Source organism: Lepidochelys olivacea (assembly GCF_965140295.1).
Source record: "Lepidochelys olivacea isolate rLepOli2 genome assembly, chromosome: 9".
NCBI classification, from domain to species: domain Eukaryota; kingdom Metazoa; phylum Chordata; order Testudines; family Cheloniidae; genus Lepidochelys; species Lepidochelys olivacea.
In genome coordinates this window covers 28,189,984-28,202,871 of record NC_140419.1, presented here as the reverse complement: position 1 = coordinate 28,202,871, position 12,888 = coordinate 28,189,984, and the positions used below count along the sequence as shown (strand labels likewise).

Genomic DNA, 12,888 nt, shown 5'->3' with positions numbered 1-12,888 from the left:
CATCAACAGAATGCAGTGCAAGCACAGAGATAACAATTGCTTCTGTCTTGGTTCTAGCACTTGAAAATTTCCGTGCTACTTCAGGATCAGGGAATGTCTTCAACAAGACAGATGTGCAATCCATTGACTTAAAGCTATTATGATGCTTAACGGTGTGGAATGCAAAAAGCACCTTCTGCTGCAGTCACAGCATCCTCTGATTCGCTGCCTGGTTTTACAAAATAATCTGTCAATTTTGTTGATGAGCTCTCTCCTCGAACTGCTTTTTTGTGCTTGTCTGAGTCCACCTGAGTTTTTAAATCATTAGCACCTTCATTTTTCACAGAGACGTAAGTACCAGGTCTACATACCAAGCACTCAGCTTCCCATTCTTCTCTACCACTTCAAAAACACGGGAATTTTGTCTTTAGTTCTGAATGAATTTACACTTTCATTTTGGCGTTGTGTTTGGGGGTAGTAAAATAAAATATTAAATAAAGAGCTCTTGAGGAAACACTACCGTGCACGATATGAACTCAGAAAAGACACGGAAATAGTGCAACGTCGACAATCGCCACTATGGAAAAATGAGACAACTTAACAATGTTTAAATATGGGGCCTAATTCTGCTGCATGTTCAGGCCACTTTGTGCTAGTGAAGCAGCCAGTTTAGCAGCTGAGGGATTCCTCTTCCTTGGCTGGCAGAGTCCTGGGAGTGGATCTTAAGTCACCCCACTCTGGGCTGCTGATATAGGGGACATGGCTGGGAATGTACATATAGGGTGACCAGATCACAACAGTAAAATATCGGGACACATTGGGGTGCTCTCGACCCCACTCCCACTCCTCCCACGCTCCACCCCCATGCTGCCTCATGTCCCGCCCCCTCCCCACTCGGCCCCGCCACTGCACCCCTCCTCACCCCCTGGCTCACCGCTGGCTTGCTGCCTCCCTCCTCTGTCCTCCACCCACCATTCACCTCATCCCACCTGCCATTCATCTCCTCACTCCCCTGCCAGAAACCCCCATGCCCACCCCAAGAACCCCCGCCTGCCGCTGGCTCGCCACTTGCCTCCTCACCCCCACCCGCCGCTCACTCGCTCACCTCTTCAACCCCCGCTGTCTGCCGCTGGCCTTTTCAACACTTTTCAACACCTGCCTCTGGCTCGCCGCCCACCGCCTCACTCTCCCCGCCCGCTGCCCACCTCCTCACCGTCCTGCCCGCTGCTGGCTCCCTCGCCGCTCACCTCTTCAACCCTTGCTGCCTGCCACTGGCCTTTTCACGCCCTCCCACACCCTCTGCTGGCTCACCACTCGCCTACTCACCCCTCCTGCCGCAGGTCCTTCTGGGTCCTAGGATCAGGGCAGCCGAGGGGTGTCTACGTGCTGTGCCCGCCACAAACACGAAGACCGTGGCTCCCATTGGCCGGGAAAAGCGCCAATGGGAGCTGCCGGAGCCACAGAGCAGGGCTTGCATGCACCAGCAACGCGCAGAGAGCCCCCCGCCCCCCATCTCCACCCCAACCTGACCCTAAGAGCCAGAGGGACCTGCCGGGGGGGCGAGGTGGGGAGTCCTGGCAGTGCTTACCTGGGGTGGCTTCCAGGAAGCATCCGGCAGGTCCCTCTGGCTCCTACCTAGGGTTGGGTCAGGTCGGGGAGGGGGTAGGGGACGCGGAGGGCTCTCTGCCCGCTGCCAGTGCCTGCAAACCCCGCCCCCAAAGCTCTGATTGGGCAGGAGGGAGCTGGTGCAGCATGCAGAGACCCCCTCCGCCTCTGTGCCCAGGGGCCGCCCACACTGCAGGCTTCTGCCAGCGGGCGGGCGCCGGGAGCTGCCCCAGGAAGCGCCGCCAGCCCCAGGACTTTGGTGCGCATGGTGAGGTGAGCGGTCCCCGATATCAGGACAAAGGGCATCCCGACCAATGTGGCGAAATCCTGGACGTTTTTAGATATTTAAAAATTCCTCCCGGATGGCGATTCAAGAACTAAAAAGCCAGACATGTCCGGGAAAATATGGATATATAGTAATCCTAGTCCAAACCTATACTGACCTAGTTACATGGCTGACCCTTTGGGGTCAGAAGAACATTTTTGTATATGTGAGCAGAGTTTAAAATAACTTCTCACTGTACTGGACTTAGGTGCTGATGGGAGCCAGAGAACTGGAATGCATAAAGGGGGCTGTGATTTCTTTTTTGCTTCTTGATAACAAGTGTGGGGGATCAGAAGCAGAGTTTGTGACTGGTTGAGGAGAATAACTTTAGTGTTACTCCCAAGACTGGTGGGTATCTGCTCTCCCTTTCACTGCCTGCCCTGACCTTGGCATTTCCAGTGGCGGCTGCCCTGGGCATCACAGGTCACACCAATATGTTGCTGGACTTGTTCCCTATCCCTGCTAGGAATTTTCTTCTAAAAACCTAACACAGCTTTTAGTGAGGGTTAATACACCCAGTAATTATGATCAAATGAGAGAATTAAGTAAGAATTATTTAAGTTCTGTTAAGGTAAGTAGCCATGACTTCAGTGGAAAAGTGATCAAATTAAGGAGTAAGGGCCAGATTTGTGTGTGTTAGAGCAGTTAAGATCCAGGAAACCACCATTGAGATCTTATTTCAAGTTTGCACAGGTGTAATTGCTGTTAGAATTTAGCCCCTTGTAGGAGAAATTCTGCTGTTTTATGCCCTGTGACGTCAGTGGGATTTTTTACAGTATCAGAACACTCAGTTCCTTTCCAGGAATTTCCTCCTGCTGATGTGGGTTCAGCTTGCCTCCTTCTCAATGAAAAGCATAGCGCTCTCAGAGATGCTATTTATCTGGTCTTCACAGTGAATTCCCAGTCAGAGGGTAAAATAATGCATATTCCAGAACACTGTTTTGATTTGTGTTACCATCAGAGATACCTACTGATGCCAGCAAAGAACAGGACTGTAATCCAGACAGAGTAGGATTTCAGAACTGGAGGCTCAGATTTGCATGTGAATTTGAAAACTAGAAGTGTTGTCAGAGAGAGTTGAGGCGACGCTAAGCACCCTCAATTCTTATTGATTTAAGAGGGTTGGAGGGTGCTCAGCCCTTTTCAGGAGCAGGCCATAACAACCTTATCTTTCCATGGTAAAAGCAGCTCCTTCCACCAAATACCCAGTACTTATAAGCACTTGCACCAAATAAGAGCACGACTTACTTGGTGAAAGTACTTGGAAGAAATGTAAGCCTTTGTCTTCCCACCATTCTGCAGCAGTGCAGTTTGTCAGCATCTCCATGTATTAAGAAAGCTAAAACGGCACCTAACAGAAGTGTAAAAGCTACTTTGACAGCTCTAACTTTGACGTACAGTGAGCCGGATTCAACAGCCATTGAAGTCAATGGGAGTCTTTCCTCTGACTTGAGTACGCTTTGGATCAAGCCCAGTATGAATATTTTGATGTGGTTCCCCTTCTAGGTCTTCTTTTCTGTGCAACAAGCAAGCACACTGAATAACTGCTTCATGCATATCCCACATCCTTCAGTCCTGAAACCCAATTTTCATTATCTGCTTTTTTTTAAACTTCATTTTAGAGACAAGTTATTAATGTTTCAGGAAATCTCAACAGCTTGTAGGTATAATGAAGCAATAAAATTTGCTAGTAAATTCTTAGTTTTAACTGTCATTTTGCTCAGATTTATTCATTCATTCTGGCATTTGATTGAGCTGATTTTTATTACTTTGACTGGTTTGAGAGTACTTTATTACTTTGACTGGTTTCATTTGAATTAATCCACTACTTTTGTAATATCTTCTGTAGGTTATCAGAAGCCAAGCTTCATCCTCTAGGGTTTGAAACAAGTTACCTCAATGGCATCCATATGAACTCTCCCCAAAATATCAACTGATCTGAACATCAATATATACACTTTGCGCATTGAGAATATGTTACAGAATGAGCTTTCGATGGATATGCAGAATAAAAGACTAAGTCATCAGAAATAGAATATGATTTTAAGTTCCAAACACAGTTTTCCTTGAAACATTTGTCAAGAATATGTTCTAGTCCCGAAGCTATGCTTATTCATATTGCTCAGAAACTCTTAATCACACCTCTTCCAGATAGTATTTCTTGTTTTAGGTGTGGGTTGCTTTGCATGTTTTGTTATTCATTAATCTTCCTTCTCCTAGGGGAGTCCTTTCAAACCATATGTTTGGTGGTAGTGCATTTTGTAAGTGTGCAGCTTTTCACAAAAAGCTCTTATAAAGAGAATTAGATTATATTGGCAACTTGTAATCTTAAAAAGAACAGCTGTTACTTTTTTAAAACTATAATAGAATTTTTTGACATGTGGGTTGGTTTGCAAATACGGGAGAGCTTTCCTTTTTTGTACTCCCCATGTAGGGTAGTCTGTATGTTAATCAAACTCCTGAATGTCTTGAGTTTTATGCTGTCTGCTAAAGATTCTGTAAACACATGTACCTTTGATTTTAAAGGAATGCTGTGTACTTAAAAGTCCTATAATAAGAGACAAATGTCCACATCTACATTGAAAATAACACCTTCCAGCAGTTTCCAAACTTTATTGGTTCACGTATCACCTTTAAATTGTTGTGAAGTGAATTGATGAAACATCAAGTTCATATATCACCAGTGGATGTACTACAGTTTGGGAACTCCTGCTTAGATTAAAATTGAAAGAACGTCGTAAAGTTTACTTTAGTGTTTGTGGCTTTGTTTAATTCTTGCACTTTTCCTGGCTTCAACAAAGAAAGACTAGGCAATTTCATTTTCACTTTACATTGTACTATTCAATACTGCCTTGTTTTACATTGTGCTATTCAATACTGCCTTGTTTGGACAATAAGTTAGGAATTAAAATTTTACCGGAACAGAACAAAGTAAAAAAACATTGAAAAGGAGGTTCTGATTTTACATCGGATGGCCACTAACTACATTCATCCTTTGAGAGATTTAGGGTAAAATGTTTAAGTATGTTTAATTGACTCAGGAGCTAAGTTCTACTGAAAGTCAGTAGGATTTAGGACCCCAAGTGCCCTCAATACTTTTGAAAATTTTAAAGCTTTTATTCTAAAAAGAGGAATTTGCATTAAAATTGAAGTTTTAACCAACAGTTTGACAGTGTCTACAAAAATTATTCAAAGTGATATGTAATTTTAGCCACGTGGACAGAGATGAAGAATTAAAAATTTAGTGTGATGTGAATTTATTTGCTACCTTTGCTGAAGAAAATATTCTGTGTAGTGGACCACTTTTTCCAATACGGCATGTTAAAGAAATGTATAAGTCTCACAATAAGAAATTTTTCTCCATGGATGACTAATAACTGATAATTGTATGCAGTGTTGTAGCAATGTTAGTACCAGGATATTAGAGACACAAGGTAGGTGAGGTAATATCTTTATTGGACCAACTTCTGTTGTTGAGGGAGACAAGCTTGAGCTTATACAGAGCTCAAAAGCTTCTCTCAGCAACAGAGGTTGGTCCAATAAAAGGATGCCTTTCCCACCCCATGTAATCATTTTTATCATAGAGACATGTGGATGATCAAGATTGAGAACAAGTGCTACCGTAGACAAAGTAAAGAGTGCAAATAACTTGATGAACACTCCCTCTTTGGCTTTGTCCTTTATGCCATTTTGGTGAGTGATGTTTTTGGCAAGTCTTTTTTAACGTCCTTTCCATCGCTTTATTTTGTTCTTCACTTTGAAGTCACTTTATCCACAAGGCCATTGCACAGCTATACCATGAAGGTCTCAGTTTTCAAGCTTGACCTGGGGACTGTGGTTTTTAGAAGTACTAATGTAAAATTGGAAAGCTTCTAAGACCATTAACACCTTCCACACCATGATTTCAGTCCCTTGGGATGTGAAATCTGACTATTTTTTTTCTAGTTTTGAGGATACTCGACTCTAGACCAAATGTGCTTCCTTCAAAAACACAGAAAACTTTGAACAGCTCTATGCAGTATGTAGCTGCTGCAGCAGCTAATAGTCGGCTGGAAAAGTCCCTGTCTTCAACATTAACTGGGCAGCATATATCTTATAAGTATAAGGATTACCTGACAATGGGATACATAGGCTACATCCTTATGAAGAATGTAGCATCAATATACTTTTATTAAGCCCATATTTAGCTAGGATGATGCATGGAACACACTGGAAACCACGCAATAAACAGTGATAATGCAAGAGATCAAATTCACACCACTGAATTATCAAATCCTACCAAACGAGAAGCCGCTCATCCCTAGTAGATTGCTGCTGTCATGACTGAATGAAGCTATTGCTTCACAATGGCAGCTTAGGGAGCAGTTATCACCAGTCTGGCAACCCAAGGGAAAATACTGCTTCCTTGGTGGCCGAAAAGGGGCTGCTTTTCATTGGGCAGGAAAACGGAAAGGGAAGGAAGCAAGCAAGCAATTTTTAAAATTTGGATCCAAGTACTATATGTATTATATTTAGGCTGTCAAGCGATTAAAAAGATTAAGTGCGCGGTTAAACAATAGAATACCATTTATTTTAAATATTTTTGGATATTTACTACCTTTTCAAATATATTAATTTCCTTCACAACACAGAATACAAAGCGTACAGTGCTTACTTTATATTTATTTTTGATTGAAAAATGTGTTTTTTACAGTGCGAATATTTGTAATTCACCTCATACAAGTACTATAGTGAAATCTATCATGAAAGTTGAAATTACAAATGTAGAATTATGTAAAAAAAAAACTGCATTCAAAGATAAAACAATGTAACACTTTAGAGCCTACAAGTCCACTCAGTCTTACTTCTTTTTCTGCCAATCACTATGACAAACTAGTTTGTTTACATTGATGGGAGATACTGCTGCCTGCGTCTTATTTACAGCATCACCTGAAAGTGAGAACAGGCATTCACATGGCACTTTTGTAGCTGGTTTTGCAAGATATTTATGTGCCAGATGTGCTAAACATTCATATGCTCCTTCATGCTTCAGCCACCATTCCAGAGGACATGCTTCCATGCTGATGATGCCCGTTAAAAAATGTGTAAATTAAATTTGTGTCTGTACTCCTTGGGGGGAGAATTGTATATCCCCTGCTCTGTTTTATGTGCATTCTCATATATTTCATATTATAGCAGTCTCAGGTGACGACCCAGCACATGTTCGTTTTAAGAACACTTTCACAGCAGATTTGACAAAACGCAAAGCAAGTACCAATGTAGAGATTTCTAAAAATAGCTACAGCACTTGACCTAAGGTTTAAGAATCTGAATTGCCGTCCAAAATCTGAGAGAGACAAGGTGTGGAGCATGCTTTTAGAAGTCTTAAAGAACAACACTCCGATGCGGAAACTACAGAACCCAACCCCCGCAGAAAAGAAAACGAACCTTCTGCTGGTAGCATCTGACTCAGATGATGAAAATGAACATGTGTCAGTCTGCACTGCTTTGGATCGTTATCAAGCAGAACCCATCATCACCATGGAAGTGTGTCTTCTGAAATGGTGGTTGAAGCATGAAGGGACATAGGAATCTTTAACACATCTGGCACATAAATATCTTGCGATGCCAGCTACAACAGTGCCATGTGAATGTCTGTTCTCACTTTCAGGTGACATTGTAAACAAGAAGCAGGCAGCAGTATCTCCCGTCCATGTAAACAAACTAGTTTGTCATAGCGATTGTCAGAAAAAGAAGTAGGACTGAGTGGACTTGTAGGCTCTAAATTTTTAGACTGTTTTGTTTTTGAGTGCAGTTCTGTAACCAAAAAACCTCAAACAAAAACCTACATTTGTAAGTTGCACTTTCACGATAAAGAGATTGCACTTCATTACTTGTATGAGGTGAATTGAAAAAGACTAGTTCTTTTGTTTATCATTTTTACAGTGCATATATTTGTAATCAAAAATATAAAGTGAGCACTGTGCACTTTGTATTCTGTGTTGAAATTGAAATCAATATTGAAAATGTAGAAAAACATCCAAATATATTTAATAAATTTCAATTGGTATTCTATTGTTATAAGTGAAATTAGTATAGTTAGGGCTGTCAGTTACTTGCAGTTGACTCACGTGATTAATTTTTTTGAGTTAATCGTGATTAAAAAAAATTACAAACTTTAAATTGGACTAATTCCATCTCCAGAGTGATGACTGTCCAAAGCACTTTAACTTTGCTCTTGTAGCTTGAACCATAAGCCATAATCAGAAGAACTCTGAGATGGAACTGTAGATCTGTAATTCACAGTTGCCAGTTGTGGATAGATTGATAGATAACAAGAGAAAGGACTAAAGAATTTGGCCCACTATGTTTAAAATCTGACTAGAAATCTTTTAGAGGATCAAACAGTAACCATTAAATCTGCTATGTATGTATGTGCAGGCCTGCTTATAGAATTTTAGAAGTGTTACAGTAGTTGGCAAATATTGACTTTTTTAATGAGAACTGGTATCACACCGTAGTATGTGAGATGTTGCGAGTACAGGGACAGGCTGCACCAACAGGAGTATCTGGAAAGCAATGGTGTGGGACAGTAACTGCTGGTAAATTGATGTACCACTGCATTTACCCATCACATAAATACAAGTGTTCATATTAAATCCTGCTTGACAAATTATAGTGGGCTGGCCAAAAGTTTGTATTATAATTATTTCCCACGTGAGATGCTAGCTCAGTCCAACGTGAAGGTGGAGAGCACCTGATGCTACTCCGTTGGCCCCTATAGCCAGCTTGAAAGTGGTGATGGCACACTTCCCAGAAGGAGCCACATGTCTAGCTCTTCATGACTGGGAGGATGATTTATTATTTGTATTACCATAGCATCCAGGGGCCCCATTCACCTCATTGTGCTAGATGCTGTACAAATGCAGACCAAGATGACTTTCTATCCCAAGAGGCTTACAATCTAATGATAAGACAGGAGACAGATGATATAGATGGAGTATAACAACAATGAGACAGTATTGGTCCTCATGATAGGCAATGGTCTCTGTACACTAGCAACCTAACTTGTCAAGGGCTTTGTTAGCATCACAGCAAAGGAGACTTGAAGAGAGATTTGAATAATGGATAAAAGTTGCGGATATTTATGTGGAACACTGCCCAATAGCAAGGGCAGCATGAGAAAAAGTACTGAGGTGTGTGTTTGAAAATTTAACAAGTGGGCAGTGAAGGACAGCATCATGGGCCAATTGCAGGCGAGCACCGACAGCTCAATAGTAAATAAGAGACAACTGATAGCATGAGGATTGACTATGAAAGGTCTTAAAAGTAACTACAAGCAGCTTATGTTTGATTTAATAAAGAATATGGAGCCAGTGGAGGGATTCAAAGGGAGGGGTGACATGATCAATTGACAGGCATGGGGCAAAGATCTTAGCAGCAACATTCTGAATGGATACAAGTAGGGAAAGATTGCATTTGTCAAGTCCAGAGAGAAGGATGTTGCAGTAAACAAGACAAGAATTTTGGCTGCATAGATGGATGTACTTTGTATTCTGCAACTTAGATGTTACACAGAAACAATGAGCAAGATTTAGATATAAACCAGATGTAAGCACCAATTTGAACATGATACTCAGATGCGTACCTGAAGAACAGGCAGGATGGTGCCTGATGTCCAGAGCGATTGAGAAAAGAGTAGGAGGGAGGGCATGGGCAGGAAGATTAGGAGCTGTGTTTTAGCCATGTTTAGCTTGAGCTGGTGGCTAGATATCCGAGACAGGACAAGATTTTAGTCTGGGCAGGAGACAACAGGCCTGGAGTAGGGAGGTAGATCTGAGGTATCAGCATAAAGATGGCAGTTTAATATATGCTTGCAGATGATATTACTCAGAGATAAAAGTACAACACTGTCACCTTGAATGGTGGATAAAGTAAAGGGCCTCCAATGAATATCCAACCCAAGTGATCTGACAATCAGAAATATTTTTATAAATATGGGCTCAGATCACTCAATTACAGCTCAGGAGTTCACTGTGCAATTCTACACAGGGGTATAAAAACAGCCTTTGCAGTCTCTGGCTGATCTTTTGGCATAGTTTAGGACAGTTTACAGACCCCAGGGGCCCTTTAGCAGCCACATATCAGTGAAGCATAGGATAGCCAGAGCTACAATGCCATGACTATACCCCTTACACTGGCAACAATGCAGCTGCTTTGCACTGCACCTTAGGATCTGGTCCATATTCATAATTCTGCACTTCTATAATAACACATTAGTGATATTGTGAACTGACAAGTTAAAGAGATCCAAGCATGATCTAAAGGCAAAGATTATGACTTAAATGTCATGTTAAAGATAACTACTGGTTAATCAAAATAAGTTACCCTCTTGATTTTCAGAAATGACAAAGGTTTTTTATCTTAAAGTTGAAGGATTTTAGGACTAATTATGTAAACATGAAACCTGCCTGCACAGAAGTGATTTTTATACATTCTTAGAAAGAGTAAAGTAGCATCCTATTTTAGGAATATCTGCTTGTTTGAAAAAATAATGCCTTATTTCTAAATGAAAGTGGAGTCATTTGCACTCCTAGAATGTTGTAAATTAGTATTTTGTTTTATTGTAGAAGACTGATATATTAATATAACAAGTACTGTATACGACTTACAGGTTTTAAATGCACAGAGAGCTGGATACAAGGCAGCTATAGTTCACAATGTTGATTCTGATGACCTAATTAGCATGGGATCCAACGACAGTAAGTACAGGTATCACTTCTCTCCTTTTGAAAGTTATTCCACCCACTATAGCATATGGTATTAACTTCAATTTATTATAATCAGGAATTCCCCCTTGTTTTAATGTATTTAAGATCTTAGAAGCTGGTGTGTGAACGTATGTGCCTGCTTATATATGGAATTTGCACAATTATGGTGTTTGTGTTCTGTGCAAGCATTGTTCTGTCTATTCTCCTTGTTAAAATTTTGGTTCAGCTTTTCCATGGAAGTCAAGTGGTTAAAATTTATGAGCAAGAGGAGTGTGATTGGCCCAATAAATAGCTGGAATGATGTCAGTTCTCGTTTGTTATTACTGAAGTAGGAATACAGCAAAAATAGTTACTGGTGCTCCATGGGATGAGGATCCAAAACATATTGTAATTTTTGGGTGGGGAGTCTTTTTCCATGCTCACTGTTCTTTGCACAGCTGTCTGTTCACCTAAATAACCCCCAAAGGATTAGACAGGTACGTACATTTATTCCAGTGAAAAACTGAAGGTATTCCCAGAACACAGCATACAAGAGGTATGATTCCAGTGTATTCTGTTTTGATATGATACATTCAATAGGTAGTAAGTTGAGAACATATTTGCAAGGTGGCTGAAATGTCAGCTTCCTCTTGTGATATGTATTTCAGTGTTTAATGAGAAAGTGTTCATGTGATTTACTGTTGAGGGTTTAAAATATTCTTTATCTCTAAAGTAGTACACTGCCACATAATCCCACTGTTGCCAAGGAAAAAGTATTCAATTTCTATTATTGCATATTTTGGATAGATCCAAAATATTGCTTCTGTCTTTAGTGCTGTTAATTTTCTGTGATATTTTGATCCTTTTTCTTCACTTTTCTTCAGCTGATTGAGTACTGAACAGGAGCATAACTGTGAACAAACACTATTTCCAGATAAAGAGACACCTTTCAGTGAGCTGAGAAATTCACTTTCAACAGACAAAACACTAAATTGTGGGAAAGCTGTAAGAAGTGTTCTAAGTGAAATCCCCAAGCATGTGATGCTTGCTTGGTTTCAAGTTTAGCTATAAACTCAAAATGCAAGAGAGGTTTGCAAGAAACCTTTGAAACAATTTCAAGTGACCACAGGCCATTATACGTTTTTTGCATTGCAATCAGAAAAGTATGATTCCATATTGGGAAACCTGAACACTTTGATGTCAACCAAATTTCACTGGAACTTTGGATTCATTCAACTTTGAAACTTAAAGTCACAGGTGCAAATCCACATGAACTGAAACCAAGTAAGCAAACCCAGACAGTTCACACAGCTTTACTTAATACATAAATGAAGCCTGCCTTGTTAGCTGCCCTACATTTTGCACCTCTCTTTTAATATGTACCTTTATATATTTACTTGAGTGGCAGCCTGTAGTTATAGTTATGGCACAGGACTGGGAGTCACCTCTGACACTTCAGGCCTGAAGTGTCAAACTGAGGATCCAAAACTGGAGTCTGCTTTTGAAAATTTAGACCTGAACCTTTCTACACTTCTGTCTCTCCATCTGTCAAGTAGGGACTGGTATGTCCCTTTCTCACAGGGCCAAATTCACTATTGACTTAAGCAGTTGCCATTCCATTGACTTTAGTGAAATTGAACCCGCTTGGTGAGTTGTTCCTCCTATGTGTAAGACACATTGAGATGGACCATAGAGTAGCACAAAATGTATTATATGGATTTATTGAGTTAGTAGAGCACTACGAAGCTATTTCTATTTCAGATGCACCATTGACACCTCAAAGTGTGTAAGAATATTATACAGTTAAAACCTGCCTGTGGAAACCCTTTCCATTTCAAACCTTATAATATAGTATTAACTCAAGACCAATATTTATATATTTTCTGAAATAAGATGAAGCACTGTTGAAATGAACTAGTGTAAGTTAGTAGAGCATCTATAATTTTGTTTCCTCTCTTTCACTTGGTTTTTTAAATACAGAGAGTTCCCCACCTGAGGTCAAGAGAAATGTTGCAAGTTTTTGTGATTGCATTCTGTGATGGGGGGAGGGGAGGGAGGAGGGGGCAGGGGGATGTTGCTTTCCTTCTGTCAGATTTCTTGTGAGACATGAGTAGTGAGGTTGGGCTTGCTCATTCCCTCCTTTCTACTTTTGGACTTTTTCCAGCCTAAAGTCATCTCCACTGCTTTCATTTAGATGAAAATGTGGAAAATATAGGACCAGATCCTCAGCTGGTATAAGTCAGCATAGCT

At 40.8% G+C, this 12,888-nt stretch overlaps 1 protein-coding gene across 4 annotated transcripts in view; it reads left to right on the top strand.

Moving 5' to 3' along the window:
• Positions 1-12,888, top strand: part of RNF13 (ring finger protein 13) — a 111,208-nt gene that overhangs the window by 62,066 nt on the left and 36,254 nt on the right. For all 4 annotated transcript variants that reach the window (XM_084639618.1, XM_084639615.1, XM_084639616.1 and 1 more), the window contains one exon: positions 10,563-10,650. In XM_084639618.1, coding sequence (XP_084495744.1) covers positions 10,563-10,650 — 88 coding nt within the window. The remainder of the gene's footprint in view (positions 1-10,562; positions 10,651-12,888) is intronic.